This window comes from Zingiber officinale, chromosome 1B (genome assembly GCF_018446385.1).
Source record: "Zingiber officinale cultivar Zhangliang chromosome 1B, Zo_v1.1, whole genome shotgun sequence".
NCBI classification, from domain to species: domain Eukaryota; kingdom Viridiplantae; phylum Streptophyta; class Magnoliopsida; order Zingiberales; family Zingiberaceae; genus Zingiber; species Zingiber officinale.
The window spans coordinates 20,541,170-20,561,072 of NC_055986.1; the positions used below are offsets into that span (position 1 = coordinate 20,541,170).

At 36.6% G+C, this 19,903-nt stretch overlaps 1 protein-coding gene across 1 annotated transcript; it reads right to left on the minus strand.

Moving 5' to 3' along the window:
- Nucleotides 1-15,015: 15,015 nt before the first annotated feature.
- LOC122052243 lies at nucleotides 15,016-18,773 on the minus strand. The gene is made up of 2 exons (XM_042613686.1): nucleotides 17,941-18,773; nucleotides 15,016-15,450 (listed from the first exon to the last, which is right to left on the minus strand). Exons 1-2 carry the CDS (start codon nucleotides 18,625-18,627, stop codon nucleotides 15,319-15,321), a joined length of 819 nt encoding a protein of 272 aa, XP_042469620.1. The 5' UTR covers nucleotides 18,628-18,773; the 3' UTR covers nucleotides 15,016-15,318.
- Nucleotides 18,774-19,903: the final 1,130 nt, after the last annotated feature.

The following is a 19,903-nucleotide window of genomic DNA, read 5'->3' on the forward strand; positions in this document are numbered from 1 at the left end:
GGTATAGAAGGTGGGTATAGGTGGGTATAGAACTCTATAAATAAGAGGCTACGATAGGGACCGAGAGGAGGAATTGGTTTTGGTCTCCCGATAAAATTAAGCATCCCGTGTTCGCCCCGCACACACAACTTAATTTTATCAATGATAATTCATTCCACTAGAGAACTATCATTGAACTACCGCACCAATCCCAAATTACATTTTTGGGCTCCTTCTTATTATGAGTGTGTTAGTCTCCCTGTGTTTAAGATATCGAATGTCCACTAATTAAGTGAGTTACTGACAACTCATTTAATTAATATCTAAGTCCAAGAGTAGTACCACTCAACCTTATTATCATGTCGGACTAAGTCCACCTGCAGGGTTTAACATGACAATCTTTATGAGCTCCTCTTGAGGACATTATCAACCTAGTATCTCTAGGACACAATTTCCTTCTATAATCAACAACACACACTATAAGTGATACCATTTCCCAACTTATCGGGTTTATTGATTCAACGAACTAAATCTCACCCATTGATAAATTAAAGAAATAAATATCAAATATATGTGCTTGTTATTATATTAGGATTAAGAGCACACACTTCCATAATAACTAAGGTCTAGTTTTTTTATAAAGTCAATATAAAAAGAACTGACCTCAAATGGTCCTACTCAATACACTCAGAGTGTACTAGTGTAATTATATAGTCAAGATAAACTAATACCTAATTACACTACGACCTTCCAATGGTTTGTTCCTTTCCATCATGGTCGTGAGCTACTGTTTATAATTTATAAGGAATTGATAACATGATCTTCTATGTGTGACACCACACACCATGTCATCTACAATATAAATTAATTGAACAACTACATTTATCATAAATGTAGACACTTGACCAATGTGATTCTTATAAATGTTTATACAAAAGCTAGACTTTTAGTATACACTCCAACAATCTCCCGCTTATACTAAAAGACTATGCTACCATAAATGCTACCATACATCTGATTCCCATCCCTTCAACATGTCCATCAAAAGCTCTTGCCTTAAGGACCTTAGTGAAAATATCTACAGGTTATGATCTGATGCAATCTAGGTGGCAACAACTTCTCCTCGTTTATACGATGTCTCGTATTGGGTGGTACTTGCGCTCTATTGTGTTTACTTGTCTTATGGACTCATGGTTTCTTCGAGTTTACTACTGCACCACTATTATTACAATAAATTGTAATAATCTTTGGACAAACCAGAAATCATATCTAAGGACATCTTGAGATTACTGAGTCATTCAACTTCTATGGCTGCCTCTGAGGCTTCCATATACTTAGCTTTCATAGCGGAGTCTAAGAAAGCACCAATGCTTAACACTCCTCCATAGTTATGGCTTTACCTCCTAAAGTAAATACAAAACCCTGAGGTTGACTTATTATTGTCCCTATCCGATTGGAGGTCAAAATCCATACAACCCATAGGAACCAAATTAACTGCCTTGTAAGCTAGCATATAATCTTTAGTGCCTCTAAGGTACTTTAATATATGCTTTACTGCAGTCCAATGTCCTTGTCTAGGGTTACTTTGATATCTGCTAACTATGCTCTTGGCAAAACAGATTTCTGATCTCGTGCATAGCATACATTAGGTTGTCTAACTGCCGAAGCATAAAGAACTGCCTACATGTCCTCAATCTCCTTTAATGTCATCGGAGACATCTCTTTAGATAAAGACACTCCATGCTTAAAAGGTAAGAAACCTTTTGAGGAGTTTTGCATGCTTAAAACGAGCAAGGATTTTTCCGATATATCAAGCTTGGAATAAATATATTTTTTCTTGTGATCCCTTATTACTTTGATCTTAAAAAATATATACATTCTCCCAAGTCCTTTATATCGAATTATTTGGACAACCATACCCCTACTTCTGACAACATTTTGATATTGTTTCCAACTACCAAAAATGTTATCTACGTATAGTACAAGAAATACCACCACGTTTCCATCACACCTTTTGTATACACAAGACTTATCCGTTTACTCAATAAATCCATAGGTCTGGATTACTTTGATAAACTGGATGTTCCAAGACCTTGAAGCTTTGCATCAGTCCATAGACTGATTGAGCTTGCACACAAGATACTCTTAGCCCTTTGCAATGAACCCTTCTGGTTGCTTTATATGGATGCTTTCTTCAAGACTTCCATTAAGGAATCTTGTCTTGACATCCACTTGCCAAATAGATAAAAGAATCCGGATAGACTTAAGCATGGCTACCAGTGAAAAAGGTTTCCTTTTTCATCAAGCCTTGCTTTGAAGGTTTCTACCTTCCTGTCTATCCCTCTTTTTCTATTATAGACCTTTTACACCCAAAGGCTTTTACACCACTTGGTGGTTCTACAAGCTTCCAGATTTTATTAGAATACATATATTCTAATTCTATTATTCATTACTCTTTGCCAAGATGCTTCATATTTATCTTGGAGTGCTTCGTCATATGTCCGGAGATCAGGTTCATGTCCTTCAGGGATCGAGTTCAAAAACTCTCCCAAAACATTAATCTTTTAAGGTTGCTTAACAACCCTCCCTCTACGACAAGACATTTTCTGCAATTGTGTATCATTTGTGATACGTGTTGCAGTTTTCTTGTGGTATCTCATCTTGTACAGTTGGTACTAGATTAGACATGTCTTTTATTATTTTCTTAAGAACAAATTTACTTATGAGCACGTGGTTCATTATATAGTCCTTTTCTAAAAATCAGTCATTGATGTTATCAATGACCTTCTGATTTTTAAGACTATAAACCTACTTTTGTTTATCTAGGATAACTTACAAACAAGTGAACTCCTATCCAACTTATCATTATCTCTCTTTAACATATATGCTGGATTACCTGAATCCGAATATGCTTCAAAATAGGTTTACGCCTATTCAGCAATTCTATATGAGTAGAGAGTTATGACTTGGAAGGCACTATGTTCACTTTCATTTTCAGAGTTTATCCTTAAAACAAATTTGGTAATTTTCTGAATAACTCATCATCTATCTAATTATTCCATAAGAGTTCTTTACCTTCTTTCTACTACACCATTTTGTTGGGGTGTACCAGATGCAGTTAGTTGGGATCAACTTCTGATAAGTGACTCCTAAAATCTCTCAAGAGGTACTTGCCACTACGATCTTCCATAGTGACTTTTTACTTTATTTCTCCACATCAACCTTGTACTCTTTGAACTAATCAAAGTACTTAGTCTTGCGGTACATTAAGTAAATTTATTTGTATCTTGAATAGTTGTCTATAAATTAGACAAAATATTCAATACTACCTCTTGTCTGGATAGTCATAGGATCACACAAATCAGAATGAACCGATTTCAACATATCTTTGACTCCATACCCCTTGGACTTAAAAGCTTCTTGGTTATTTTTCTTCCAAGTAAGACTCACAGGTTGGAAAGATTTCCACTACCAATGAACCCAAAAGTTCATCAGCTACCAATGAATCCTACTCAAGTATAACCTAGCTTTATATGCCAAAGATATAATTGGTTCATTTCCGAAGGTTGCTTTCTCTTAAAATTAGAAGATGTGTTACTAATTTCCATTTGTTGCATCGTGGGAGTTATTGGATTATAAATTGTCAACCATCATACCAGAATAGATAACTTTCCTATTTTTCTTGATAACAACTTTGTTATCAAAATAGACACAATATCTATAATAGTTTAGAAACTGAAAACAGGTTCTTTCTAAACTTGGTACGTAAAGACAATTACTTAAAATCCATATTTTATTCTTATCAAAGGATAAACATCTCCCACTGCAACAGCTTCTACAGTAGTGCCCATGTGAATGGTGATTTACCTTTCATTTAGTTGTCGGGTTTCCTGGAACCCTGCAATGAATTGCAGACATGATTAATGGCATCTTGTATCTACACTCCAGGTTCTAGTAGATAATACCACTGGACATGTTTCAACTAATGAATTAAATACATCTAAATTGTTCTTAGTTCTAAGAGGACAGTTTACCTTAATGTCCAAGTCCTATTTCCAATCATTACAATTGGGACTAATAAGTTTTTTTCTATAGTATGACTACTAGGGATTGACAAACATCCTAAGAATCACAAAAATATTTGGTCAAGATCAACTCCTTAAAATCTCCATGAATTTTGTGTATACAAAATCGAAGAGGAGATTTTATTCATTAATTTTATTATCTCGTCAACTTTACTTTATGACGAATAAAATTAATAGTTGATCTGTCTTTGATCAAATATTTGGTCAAAACTCTTTGAATTTAAAATAAAATATTGATTCCTCAAACAATATTATTTAAATTCACCAACACCTCAAACACCGTGAATTTTGCATGCCACGTTAGTGTGGACGTATACAAATTCAACATTTGTAAAAGGAGGGTTTTACCCAATAACTATCTTGTCAACGTATCTTTATGACAAATAAAATTATCTCAAACACCGTTAATTTTGTATGCCACGTTAGTGTGGACGTATACAAAATCAATCATTTGTAAGAGGGGTTTTAACCCTTTAATTTTATTATCTTGTCAACCTAGTTTTATGACAAATTAATAGTTGGTTTCATTTGGTCACACAAATAATAGCAATGACTTCGATGGGGAGGATACTATTAGATGTGTCTAAGTGTATACCATTACTTGACACTAAGTCCATTAATAAGATTATGCCCCTTCCGTTGGGGAAGATCACACGCTCTTAATTAACTTCCTATAGTCATCCAAAAATGGAAATCTGTTCTAGTGATCCACAAACAAGCTCATCCGTTATGGAGGAAGGCACTCGAGCCAACGCGCAAGTTTGTTTGCATCACTTACAAACCAAGAATGGAGACCATGGGATTTATTTAAAATCCCTCTCTCACTTAGTTATTTATAAACGAGGAATTTTAACTATGCTAGCCTACTAGTCATGTATACTAACATGCACACAGGCACAATATAAAAGCAATAAATAGAAAATCTAATTTTTAACTATTATGGCTTTTATCTCTAGTTGTCCTCCGTGTGTTGTCATCCCAAGCTCTGCCATATTTGGCCACCGCCATCGGGTCTAGTTGTCGCATCTTGCTACTAGTTCCACTGCGCCTCTGGTCCTTAGAAGGTTCCACGCTTTGCAAGATTAGATCCATGACATAAATAGAATTTTACATTTTGATCCTATATTCCATAAAAGGAATGTACATGTATCTAGATCAAAATAAAATCCTAATAAAACTAAATACACTCTGCTGTATTTTATAATACAATCATGCACACACAATAAAATGCCCTTGACATGTCCAAGGGTCCAATCACACATAATAACTATAAGCCATAATAGTTGGATCCTGCATCCACAAAGTTAGCACATCCTACTATTAACACCTAATTATGTATGACATGTGCATAATTAAATTAATACCAAATACATAGAGGCAAAACCCTAGCTCGATACAAATTGTTGGTTGCTACTCGGAAAACCTATAGGTTCCACTGCAAAATTTTGTACAAAGGTCGAACCTTTCCTAGCTACCATGTGTTCTTTTAAATTAAATTTTGGATCGCTTGAACTTAACACGTTTGATCCAAAACTTAATCTATTTGTTCTTTTAGGTTTTGACTTGGATCTCCTATGAACTTAACACGTTCGACCCAAGTCTCCTTAAGTTATTAATTCCATTAAATATTAATTTCCATAAAGGTTCCCAGATATCGACGTGGCGAGGCACATGGCCTTCTTGGATATGGGAGCAACCACCACCGACTAGACAAAACCTTTAATAGAAAGCTAATATTTAATTTCCTAAAATAACTTTAGGTTAACCAAAGGGAACAATCAAATCACAAGGAAAAGAAAGAAACAAAAGAACACAACTTCGAAAAAACATATTCGAAATTCTAGAACGTAAGCCTCTTGTATTTGGTATTATTTCCATAAATAACTAGCATGATGCGGAAATAAAATTTACTAGTTATACCTTGTAGAAAAACCTCTTGATCTTCTACCATATTCCTCTTCTAACCTCGGACGTTGTGTGGGCAACGATCTTCCGAGACGAGAAACCACCAATCACCTTCTTCTCCTCCTAGCTAGGTTCGGCCAACAAAGAGGAAGCTTCACCAAGGAAGAAAAACAAAATACTAACCAAGCTCCAAGAGATGCTAGCTTTCTCTCCTTCTTCTTCTTCTTCTCCGAGTAGTATCCGGCCACCACAAGAGCTCCAATAGAAGGGTAGGGTTCGGCCACCACAAGAGGAAGAGAGGGAGAGGTTGGCCGGCCACACCAAGGAACAAAAGAGGGAGAGGAATAATAGATGTTGTGTCTTGTGAAGGCACCCTCACCCCTTCTTTTATATTCCTTGGCCTAGGCAAATTAGGAAATTTAATTACAATAAATTTTCCTTAATTTCCTTGACATGATTTAATTGAGAGAAATAAAATAAAATTTCCCAATTAATTTCAAGTGGCCGGCCACATCATTGGAAAACAAAAGAGGACAAGTTTAATCAACAATTAAAACTTCCTAATTTGTTTCCGGAAATTTTAAAAAATAAAATTTCTCTTTAAAATCTCTTCATGGTTGATAAAAGGAAATTTCTATAATTTTAATTTTATCAACATGTGAATAATTTTTAAAGAAAAAATAAAACATCTCTCCAATCTACAAATAAGGAAAGAGATCTAATCTCTTTCTTTAATCTTTTGTAGATCTTTTACAAGAGAGATATTTTAATTTTAATTCTCTTTAAAATATATCTTCCACATAATAATAAAAATTAAAATTAAATTTCTTTTTTAATTTATTTTGGTCGGCCCTACTAGCTTGGGTTCAAGCTAGGGCCGGCCACCCAATCTCATACCTAGGCCGGCCCTAGCTTGATCCCAAGCTAGCTTGGCCGGCCCCTATTGGGTGGGTATAGAAGGTGGGTATAGGTGGGTATAGAACTCTATAAATAAGAGGCTACGATAGGGACCGAGAGGAGGAATTGGTTTTGGTCTCCCGATAAAATTAAGCATCCCGTGTTCGCCCCGAACACACAACTTAATTTTATCAATGATAATTCATTCCACTAGAGAACTATCATTGAACTACCGCACCAATCCCAAATTACATTTTTGGGCTCCTTCTTATTATGAGTGTGTTAGTCTCCCTGTGTTTAAGATATCAAATGTCCACTAATTAAGTGAGTTACTGACAACTCATTTAATTAATATCTAAGTCCAAGAGTAGTACCACTCAACCTTATTATCATGTCGGACTAAGTCCACCTGCAGGGTTTAACATGACAATCTTTATGAGCTCCTCTTGAGGACATTATCAACCTAGTATCTCTAGGACACAGTTTCCTTCTATAATCAACAACACACACTATAAGTGATACCATTTCCCAACTTATCGGGTTTATTGATTCAACGAACTAAATCTCACCCATTGATAAATTAAAGAAATAAATATCAAATATATGTGCTTGTTATTACATTAGGATTAAGAGCACACACTTCCATAATAACCGAGGTCTTTGTTTCTTTATAAAGTCAGTATAAAAGAAACGACCTCAAATGGTCCTACTCAATACACTCTGAGTGTACTAGTGTAATTATATAGTCAAGATAAACTAATACCTAATTACACTACGACCTTCCAATGGTTTGTTCCTTTCCATCATGGTCGTGAGCTACTGTTTATAATTTATAAGGTACTGATAACATGATCTTCTGTGTGTGACACCACACACCATGTCATCTACAATATAAATTAATTGAACAACTACATTTATCATAAATGTAGACATTTGACCAATGTGATTCTTATTTCTAGATAAATGTTTATACCAAAAGCTAGGCTTTTAGTATACACTCCAACAGGTCGGCTATGGTCGGATGCTAGGCATGATGTACCAACAGGTCATGGATTGACTGAATGTTGATTTTAGGAGGCTTTGGACTTGATTGGGCAAGTCCACAGGAGCTGGATCAATCAACCGATCGATTGGCTCATGCCCAATCGATCGGTTGATCGATTGGGAGAGCACCCGCGACAAAGGGTTCTCCCAATCGATCCATGGATTGATTGGGAGCCTTTGTCGATTGCACAGAAAGCCTCCCAATCGATCGGTCGATCGATTGGGAGCCTCCAATCGATCGACTGATCGATTGGGAGTTTGGATTTTAGTGTGATATCTCTGGAAATCGAACGAAACACAGTGAATCGATTGGGCAATCGATTCAGGGGATTTCCAGATAACACAGAGGTGCTCTGGATCGATTGGCCGATCGATCCGAAGCCTCCCCAATCGATTGGGAGCAATCCAATCTATTGGGATTCGACCGTTGGCGCAGATAAAGGCATTGGCGTGCAATTTCTTCAGTAGAACTTCATTCCTTTCTACACGAGCTTGCAAGGGTGATTTCCACAGCTCTCCCCGCCAGTCTTGAAGATTCTTGGAGGCACGTCTAAATCAAGAGGCGAGTTAGACAAGAAGAAGAAGAAGCTAGGATTTTATTGTGTAAAATCTTGTAAGAGTTATTTGTATTTGGCTTCCTTCTTGCTTATTGTTGTATTGTGAGCTTGTAAGGCTTCTCCGCCTTCGGTAGTTACCGTAAAAGAGGGTTTTCATAGTGGAGGGTGTGTGAATGTGTGGATCCTTGGACTAGTCACCTCTTCTTGAGGTGGATACGAAGTAAATCTACGTGTTAGCGTTGTAGTGTGTTGTTTCTTGTATTTTCCGCTGCACATCATCACTAGAAGCAAACCGATGCAAGTGCGATGAAACGCTATTCACCCCCCTTCTAGTGGGCACATCGGTCCCAACAGGAGGATCATTATTTGAATCACTTGTTGATGATGACAAGAAAGTTTGCTGACATGGTGATTCTAATGACAGACTTGTATAATTTGATGATCCAGAGTTAAAGAGCAAATTATCTATAATTGGTGAGATTTCTGAGATTGGACACAGAATAGGTTTCATAGTATTGTTCCTTTTGATATTATCAGTATGTCTTACTCTTAATGGAGTAACCACTTGGGGTGATTCTGATAATCTAGGAGAGTTTACAGAGAGATCTGAAGCAGAACCTAGGATATCATCTTCTCTTGTATCTCCAGTGTGTCTAATTGGATGAGCAACCTGTGGTACTTCAGATGAGATATTATGTGGTATCAAGAACGTACCACCATTTGAAGATAGAGTTGTTGTTGTGGTTGCAAAAGGAATAGAGATTCATCAAAAATAACATGTTGAGATATATATATGTGCCTTGTCATTATATATAGACAACGGTACTCATGGTGCAAATTACTATTACTAAGGAAAACACATTGTTGATAACGATGATTTAGTTTATGTTTAGAGTAGGGTTGTAGCCATGGATAACATGCACAACCGAAGATGCATAAGAAGGTGCAGTTAGGAGGCTGATTATGGAGTTTTCCATGGGATATTTATGTTGAAGTAAGGAAGCAGGTAGACGATTAATAAGATAAACTACAATTTGAACTGCGTCATCCCAAAATTTAAGTGGAACTGATTCATGATTAAGAAGAGCTAAGACAGTTTCGATTATATGACGATGTTTCTCTCAACGAAACCATTTTGTTCGGGAGTGTGAGGACATGAGACTCGATGAAGGATACTCGAAGAGTCTAGATGACAATGAAGCACTTTATATTCTCCACCCCAATCAGAGTGGAGAGAGAGTATTTTATGGTCAAATTAACGTTCTACGTGTCTTTGAAATTGACAAAAGATATAAAAAAGATCAAATTTTTATTTCATGAGAAATACCTAAGTAAACTTGCTAAAGTCATCAATAAAAATCATATAATAAAGAAAACTTTGATTTGACAAAATAGGAGTAGGGCTCCAAACATCAAAGTGAATTATTTCTAAAGGAAAATTAGACGTATGAAAAGATGAAACAAAGGGTAATTTGTGACTTTTTACTTTCAAACATGCTTCATAAGAATGAGATGAGAATAACAAAGAAGTCGATAAGTCAAACTGATTAATGATTCCTTGAATGAGATGTAGAGATGGATGACCAAGTCATGCATGCCAAGAGGTTTTATTTGTGTGTTCTCCAATTAGAGTTTTGGCAGATGTAGGTTGAAGGTAATAAAGACCATCTCTAATTTCTCCTCTAAACAGGGTGGTGCTAGTTGTGGGATCTTTCACAAGACAATTATGAGGGTGAAATTCAAAAAATACATTATTATTAAAATTAAATTGACGAACTGAGAGTAAATTTTTAGTGATGGAAGGAACATGAAATGTATTACGCATGAAAAAGAGTCGACCAAAAGAATGAAAAAATATGTTTCCAAGGTGAGCAATTTGTAAACTTGAACCGTTGTCTACTTGTACCATGTCAGGACTATGATAGGAGGAAGCTTTTGTAAGAATGTCATAATCTGATATAACATGATGAGTTGCTCTAGAATTTAGATGTCATCCTAAGATTGAAGAATTTACCATAAGTATATAAGAATTGCTTGCAAGAGAATGTTCTTGGTTGAGATGATGGAGTTGAGGTTGATGCTTGAGTTGAGGATGCAAAACCTCCCGGAAAATTTGAATCAAAACTCTTATAACATTGATGAGCAAAGTGACCATTCTTGAGACAGATTTAACAACGTCCTCATCCTCGACCTTGTCCTTGTCCTCAACCTTGTCCTCGTCCTCTATTTCTTCTATTTTGATTTCCTTGATTTGGTTGCTGATGGGTACTATTACTTTTGTAAGTCATATGTGCTAAAAGAGCAAGAGAATCTGAGACCTTTTGAGATTATAATTGTAGAAGTATCTCATGCGAAGAGAGTAAGCCATAAAGAGTATCGAGTGACACTTGATTTATTACAGTAGTCACACTAGGAATAAAGTTGTCATATTGAGGTCCCAGACCTGCAAGAATATGTATTAGTAAATCTCAATCTAAAATTGGATGGTCAATTGCAGCTAAATTATTAGCAATAATCTTGATTGATTATATATATTCATTGATAGACTTGTCTCCTCATTGAACCAATTGTAATTGCATGCGAAGTTGAAGAACTTGTGCTTGAGAACGTGAAGCAAAGTTTAAGCAAGAGCTTCTCATATTTGGCGTGAGCTAACAAGTCCAACAATTGTAGGAAGTATAGGCTCACTAATCGTTGAAATCAACCATGTCATAATTAGTTGATCCTTCTTGTTCCATATAGCATAGTTTGAATCATTTTCTTGTGGTTTAAGAGTAGTACCATCAACAACTCCAAGTAGATCATGAACACAAAGTAGATCATGTAATTATCATTATTAAATTTGATAGGTAAATAAGATATGACGTTCAAGGGTAAGGAAGAGAGTTATATCATAAAATTTTTTTCTATGGTGAATGATAGTGATAAAAGTTCTGATATTATATATATAGAATAAAAGAGTTGTTAGGAACAAAGAGCAAGGAAAGAGCAATGTCAAGCAAAGAAACCATTTTTAAAATCAAGATCTTGATAAAGGACAAGAGCATAAAAAGGAAGAAAATCTGGATTTATTTTTTATTTTTTATTTTTTTGTTAGAAAATCTAGATTTTGGAAAATTCTGGATCCTGGTAGCTGATTTCTTTCTTTATGTGTGAGTGAAGAAAGAAAGAAAGAATAAAAAAGAGCATAAAAAGATGATAAGGAAATAGAAAAGAAGAGATACTTATCTGATAAAATAAGTATCTGGGAGTCGATACTTATCTGGTAAAATAGGTAGCGTGGAGGAACTCAAAGAGCTACGCTGGTGAAAAGGGCAGCGTCAGAGTGGGAGATGTGGAGAGGGAGAGAATAGGCGGCGACAGATTTAGTGCGGCCTTGATGGAGGAAGTACAACGCGCCTACAGCAAGGGTCGGTGATGCTAGGCTTGGAGCACAATAAGGATTGGCGGAGCTACAATCTTACTATGTTGGCCAACGCAAGGAAGGACAACAACTAGGAAGTCCAAAGGTGGGCTGGTGATTGCAGATCGCCGACGGTGCACGAAGAAGAGGAGGAGATCCTCTTGTTGGGCGGTGGCAGTGGAAGAAGAGTTCATCCTTTCTTTCATGAATTCGTGAAAGAAAGGAAGATTGTTGTTTAATTCTCAGCCTCAAGGAGTTGAGGGAAGAGAAAAAGAGAGAGGTATGACTTAACACTATGAGCTTAGGGTAAAGGATATGATTCTGATACTATGTTAATATAATTAAACGAGAGAAAAGAGGTTACAAAAATAAACTTTTGATATTATTATTTGTCTATGCGGTATACAATTTATAAAAGTGATGCTGGGTTATTTGAAAGATTAATAAAGAAAAAGTCTAATCTTTTAATTAATGTGTCTAATACAAATTTGAGTGGATCCGGTCATGACTTATTGAATACTCTTCTACTGTGCTCTCTCTTAAAAAATGGGAACGAGGAGATTTTTTATTCTCATCTAATGCACTAATATCATACACAAATTTGTTCTTTTCATGGAAACTGCATGCAGTCAAATATGTTGTTGGTCTGGGGATCAAACCTTACAATCATCTCAGTTACCAGTTCTGCTCCCCGTCTCAGTCTTTGTGCCTTCTGTGCCATTTTCTTTTGTGATTTTGACAGCTCTCTCTCTCTCTCCGGCAAGTTTACAGGACTTCCAATTCGATGGTGAGTGCTTCAGATAACCAGAAAAAGCAGAAAAAAGATGGAATCTTCCTCAGTTGCATAATCTGATAGTGCACGCTACTGCTTGGGCCCAATACTTGAGTCTAGCTTAAACTTCATCTGGATCATCTCCTGATAACAGAAATAAAAACTGAATTAAAAACCAAGCACTGTTAGTTGTCATAACAGGGACACCAAATCTGCTCTTCGTGAATTAAAAATCCCAAACTTAACCTCCATCATCATTCATGTTTTTTGTTGAGCTTTTTTATTTTATAAACCTTTTAAAAACCTTGCATTAAAAATTTGAGACGAGGCTACATTTTTGGCTTGTATTCTGATAATTTGCTCAAGAAATAATCAGAAAAAGCCTTTTTGTTTTAATGGAATAAAATTCAGTTCGTTATTAGGGAGTTCTGTTGTAGGTTAACCTGACACACCAAAATATATAAAAGAATAAACTGGAAAGCTATCAAGAATAATATAATATGAGAATTGAACAAAAAGGCATCGTTCCTTTTTTTCCTGCTTCTACCAACCACATTGCAGCACTAAACTACTGGTCAAGTGATTTGGACATTCATTTTGAAAAAGCAGTGGCGTGGCTTTTTGTGACTATCACCTTCCCAATTAATCAATTAATGATTTTCTTTTTTTCTTTTTTTCTTTTTTGTTTTTGCTATAATAAACTTTTCTAATCCTAGCGGTTAGATAATTCAAGGAATGCTGGTGAGTTGAAGAAATACTTATGCTTCTTCATGAGGTCCTCATGGGTACAGATTCTCTTAACTCATTATCTTAATTATGGCTGACTCCATGTGGGACAGGTTTTCTTAATTCATTATCTCAATTATGGCTGGATTTTCATGCGATAAAAAAATGATTCGCTCGTTCTTAGTACCCCTGTCAATATGTTTCTTGGTAAACACGGAGGAGATAAATCATGTGTGACTACTAACCATTAGTATAGATGGTCAAAACATGGGAAAGATATGACTTCATGTAGTAATACCTAATACCTAATACCTAATGTCTTAATCACCTCATCGTCCTGAGAAAACAATCATGGCTGGACTTCATATGGCAAAGGCGATTCATTCGCCCCTAGCGTCTCCATCTACCCGTCCTTAGGTCAACACGGAAGAAGTAAATCACGGGTGACTACTAGCTATTAGTGCAGATGGCAAGGTATGAGAGGACGCATGCTTAAACCCGTCAAATTTTGATTCTAAGACCTTATATAGTAACATCCTATGTCTTAACCACTGTACCAGGCGGAACTCCAGCTTCATTATTTGATTGTTATCTAATATACATGGAGCTAATCATTAAATTCGAGTAACTATTTACCCCCCTAATAATTCTATTAGTGGAGTTGTTGAATTTGGTTGGATTTTCATAAAGTTCAAACTGAACCATCTCAATGATATACTCTTTCGGATCCAAATTTGAGGGTGCTCTAATAATTAACTGAGTAATTAAAGAATCTTTTAATGATTAATTGAAAGATATTAATTTGAATAGGAATAATTGAAAATAGGTTAGGGTCTCTTTAAAAGAAAATAATAAATGCACTTTTTATTATATATATCTATCCAAATAATAAACACAATAAAACAATAAGGACAGTCATCGATGTATTTGCTCATACTTTAACTGTTGATTTTAATTTGTACCTATCCAAATCCAAATTAAAATTTTTATTTACTTACGACTGAAATTAAATCGATTAAATTGAAAATTTCACTTAAGATGGAACTGATCTATCGATTTTTATTATGGATGTCCGTCTCTCTCGATGGACACGGTGAGACACGGCCGGAGATGATGATGAAAGATGTCGGCTACGGCATGGCTATGTCAGTTCATGGTTCACGTGGAGCAAACCTGGTGGCAGGTAACTGACAGTAGGACAGGCACCGGCCACCCGCCCACGTGCAGGTGTTATCGCCCAATAATTGCATGAGGAGTACCGTTCGGCGTTCGCCACCACCAGTGCTACATAAACTTCTTTATTTACTTTTATTTTTATATCAACTCCACCGTGTAATCATGCGGGGAAGCAGCGTGTTTTTGTCTTGTTATGGATCCCGTCACGCTGCCGAGATGAGGCCGCGTCATCATTTTTTCCCACGGTCTAAATTAAATAATAATACTAAAACTGAATTCGACTAATTTTATAATGAATCCACTGAATAGAAGAAGAGAGTTGTTGGTAGCTCAATGCTAGAATTGCTCAAGCACTGAAATTATTTTTCGAACTGGAATCATAGATTATCAGTGTACAGAAGTGCCAAATGCACAGGGGTAAACTGATACTCTATAAATAATGCAAATGCACAACGGTGGTACACTATCTCATTTCCGTGCAGGAGGTAATTTAGCTTACATTTATGAAATATCTGGATGAAACATTCCAACTTCAGATATACACAGGACCACCGTTGCTAACTTGATGAGTGATCTCAAAATGGAGACCATCTCTAACGATACACAATAATGCCTAGTTGAAACATGCCAGCATAACTTACAGAATATGCCTATGTTTCCATAACAACAGCTACTTTCCAACCTTTATTGTATAGTGTATGCATATTGACAACAATGTAACCGGATCGTCATATAGTGATCCAATTAACCACCTGTCTATGGATCAGATTCATCTCACTGAATGCTTACCACAGACCATGGGTCCAATCTAGCAGCAGCTAGCGAAGTGCGTATGATAGGGCCACGTCTCACAACAGAGAAAGCTTCATTCAGACGAGCTGCATGGATCTTCAACTGAGATGCCTTCTGTAGATGAATAAGAAAAATGAAAAATGTTAGGAATTATTAAAGATCACCACATTACATGGATGCTTTCTGCAGCCAAAGAAGACGTGCAAATAACCTCGTAGAAGTATCCATTATCTGGGCCACTAAGGGAATTTATGAGGGAAAGAAGAGAAAGTCGTACAAAATTACACACAGATTCATTATTTATGTTCATTTTTGTAATCCTTTCCTTTCTCTTCCTTATATATTTCATTCATGTAATACGACCCTCTAAAGGTTGTAAAGCAGAAACAGATTGAAAAAAGACAGAAGTCTAACAAAAAAGTTGTAAAGCAGCTATAGATTACCTAAAACTGAAACCTTGCTGATGATAAAAATTCTTCTACTAATACAACTGCATAAGGTGAACAAGAAAATTGTCCCTCAAATAGGAGGATGGAATGGTCAAATTTGTTTTGAGAGAACCTATATGAAATTATTTACCTATCGATGATTGAAAATCTCGTCTCATACATGTATCGTCTAGAGGGAATACAAAGGTTACATATAGATTATTGGATTCAAATAAAAAATTGAGAAGGATAATAAGATTTTGAATTTTGCTACAGCATATGTGACCTTCTTGAAGCCCTAGATAAGTAAAGATGACAAAGTTTCTAGCAACATTAATCCACTATATACAATCTTGAGCAACCAAATAAGATCGATGGACTTCAGAATATAAAACAAGCTGTTAGAGGTATTAGGTCAACAAGATGAGCACCGTATCCGGCTGAATCTCATACTAACGTTTTAGGTTTAGGATGTTTGTTATGAGTCAATGTATTCACGTCATAGGTGTCTTTTGGGAATACAATTAATACAATATTAATTTCTCAATTTCTACAATATATCAGAGAGACCCCATTTTCTAATGTTTGCTTCTAAAAGACAATATTAACCCAAAGGGGAGGCCACCAACTTCGGCTACTGCCTTCCATCATGCTCTTTGACTTCTGCTCTTGGCATGTCTCTATTGAAGGTTCCTCTTACCCTCGGGGACGCCACCACCAACTGCCCTTTGTTCCCAGGAATTGAACAAATCTAACTCGTCTTCTCTTCTCTAAATTATAGACTGGTAGTCCGACACTGTAGGACAGGGAGTTGAAGCACAAACAGCACTTCATGATGCAAACACCCTTCACAGCCATTCTTCAATGAGTCTTCTTTGCATAACTGCTGACATCCAGCCTTCTTTGTGGAGCACTCCTGCTTTCCTTAATATGGCATCTCACAGGAAAGGTGACTGGTGACCTCGCCCGAGCCTTCACCATGGCACAACCCGTTGTGAGAAACCTGTTATTGCCAACTACCATCCTTCAAATCCATGAGCGCTCCTCTTCTGTCGAAAGCAATTTTTGTTGCAGAAGCAACAAATCCTCTTTGCGCTTCTTCTAGCTTGCAATGATGCCCACAGCTCATTCACGATAAACTGGAGCCTTTGATGTACTTCTTCCCACACAACAACTACTTGCTACTTCTTCCCTGTAGCAACTTCCTGCTTCATCTTCCCAACATCAACTTCTTTTTTGCTTCTCTCCAGCAATGACTTATTCGAGTCTTGCTTTTCAGCTTTCTTGCCACTTTCATTCCCCACTGATATCTCCGTGGATTGTTGTATGCATTGTGTCGATCCTAAGTCTGTTGTTAATTTGTTTTTTCCCTTTTCCTATTTCTATGTTTGCTGCATGTTGCCCACATATGGGTGGCGAGGAGAAGAGCACTCTACCTCCCTCTTCAGCCTCTCTTGATGAGTAGGCCAGACTGAGGTCAAACAATTGAAGTTTGTGTATTCCCTCATAGCTTGATTTCCCCTACAAGTGAAGTTTGTGCATTCCATCATAGCTTTATTTTGCCTACGTGCAGGTATTATGTTTTTCTATTTCATCATGGTTATGTCAATTATTTTGTTAGAACTAGTCTAGTTTTTTTGCAAGCTGAACATACAGGTCCATCTTCAACATGGGTTGAAGGTATTAAGTCAATAGAGTTGTAGTGTTGGAGAGTTTATCCCACGTTGGTATTATAGATTTAGAATGTTTGTTGCGAGTCTATATGTACATGTAACAGGTGTTTTCTTGGGGATACAACCAACATGATATTAATTTCTCAGTTGCTAGTCTAACAAAATTACATGACAGTCACCAATTTCTCAAGATTTACTCAACAAATAATTCACACAAGATCATATGAGATAAACATTCCAAGTTATCACAGAAAGGACAGCACTGCAATAGATAATCAATCACAAGCCTGACTTCATATATTCGGATACAAGACTGCATCTTCTTTAGTAAAACTATGTCGATTATCAATTGTCTCATTTTGAATATTAAGCAGAGAAAGACTAACTTTCTAATCGATCAAACAATCAAAACCAATTAATACAATACAGAAACATGCTCTGAGGATAAACATAGACTGAAAAGTGATTCACTAAAGAAGGAAATAAATAGAAAAAGGTTTCACCTTCTCGTCCAAGATGATCCTGAAAGGAACACTTCTAGATTTCTCTTTCATACTATACAACCTCTTTCCAAGCATCATAAACCCCAAAATGGCCGCAGCTATAGAGATCAACCAAACTGGTTTCGCCTTCAAAGCACAGAACTTTAAAAGCATAAAGGGGAACTTCCACCAAACCGTCTCTCTCCTCTCTCCCCCACTAGCCTTATTCAAACAATTATTTTGGCTGTCCAATTCCGTTGACGAATCACGGATCTTTACAAGTTCACCGGAATCGTTGTTCACCATTCTTCTCGCCTCAATCTCCCTAATCCCCTCAACGCCCAGATCCTTCCCACCCTCCTCGTTGACATCGACGCTCCCCTTTTCGCTACCAAAAGGAGATCGTTTAAATCCATCCATCCTTATCCTCGAAAAACTCATCCCTCCCTTGGTCAGGCCGACGAATCCAGAATCGGATTCAGGGTCGACCCAGCTAGGGATATCTGAATCGGCCTGCGCCTCCTCCGCGTGGGTGCTCCCATCAGCCTCTTTGTGGTCGTACTTACCGGAATCCAACACGAAGTAGTCGAATTTGATGACACCGTCCTCGAAGTTGTCTTCTGAAGAAGCTTGAAAAGACTTTGAATCCTCTCCGGCCTCAGAGCAGAGGAGGATCTCCCAGTCGTAAAATTCATCGTGCCCTCCCATGGAGGCGAACCAACGGAAATGGTCAGTCGGGCGAGAGTGATGGAGTGGGCGAGCTCTGTAAACCCAGAGAGAAAGGTCGAGGCCCGAGGGGATCCACGTCGTTTGTTCCTGTCCGTTGTAAACTGGATTGCCAAAGCGCGGACTAAGGGAAAGAAATAAAAAATTATTCAGGAAGAGAAAGGGTAAAGAATCTCTGCTATATTTATTTATTTTAATAAAGGAAAATAAATACATACAACATAATTTTATAAATAAAAAAATATATACATTATTTATTTAAGTATATTATATAATTTTATGAATTAAAAATGATACATGTGTCATTTTTTATATAGAATAATTTTATGAATGAAAATAAGTACATATGTTATTTTTTGTTATTGAGATGATTAATTTTGATTTTAAAATTATCTGTTGATGGATTATATTTTGTTCCCTCCGAATTTCACAAGAGAAAAGATTCAAAGGGTTTAATTTTAGTAAAATTAATTTACTTGCAAATTATAGGGTTTAATTTGAATTTTATAAAATTTAGCAGTTCTATAAAAAATTCAAAATTTTTTTATAAGAGTATTCCTTATCTAAAATTTAAAATTTAGGATATAATAATTATTTTATTAAATTTAAATATTCAATCTATACTTTATCATATTTTTATTTTTTATTATTTTATTCCTATATAATATATATTTTTCATTATCCAAATGATCCGAATCTTTTAAGTATAAACATAAGAAATTATCCGGTCAATTTTTTTAATCCAAGTTAAACTGCCATGGGCTCCACCTGGGGCCCACTTGTATCCTCCATTTAGTGTATTCCACGAATAACTCGGGCAACCCGAACCGAGTACGATATGCAGTTATTTTTGTTCGAGTTATGCTATTTAAGCCATGATGTACTCGGCGGAATCAATTTGCAAGCCCCGCTCCTCTCGCGAGCGCTTGTCGAACAATCTCCTCCCTCTCGGCCCGACGTCGCCGTTCCACGATACTTTTGCTGCGCTCCTGATCCCCATCTACCGCCTTACTTAGAGCATCTGCTCCGTTATCCGCTCATCTCGACCGCAGGGGTAGGTGTTTTCTTGCTCCCATTGAGAAACTTACGCCATTTCTCATCTTTTGTTAAAAAGAGTACTCGACGTCTGTTTCGTTGTTGCTGGGTTTAATCCATCTTCTTGAAGCCTCCGGATTTCTTCGGTAACGAGGAATTTTGGTTTCCTTTTCATTTTTGGTTAGCCAATGGAAGATGTGTTGCTGCTTCATGCGGGATTATT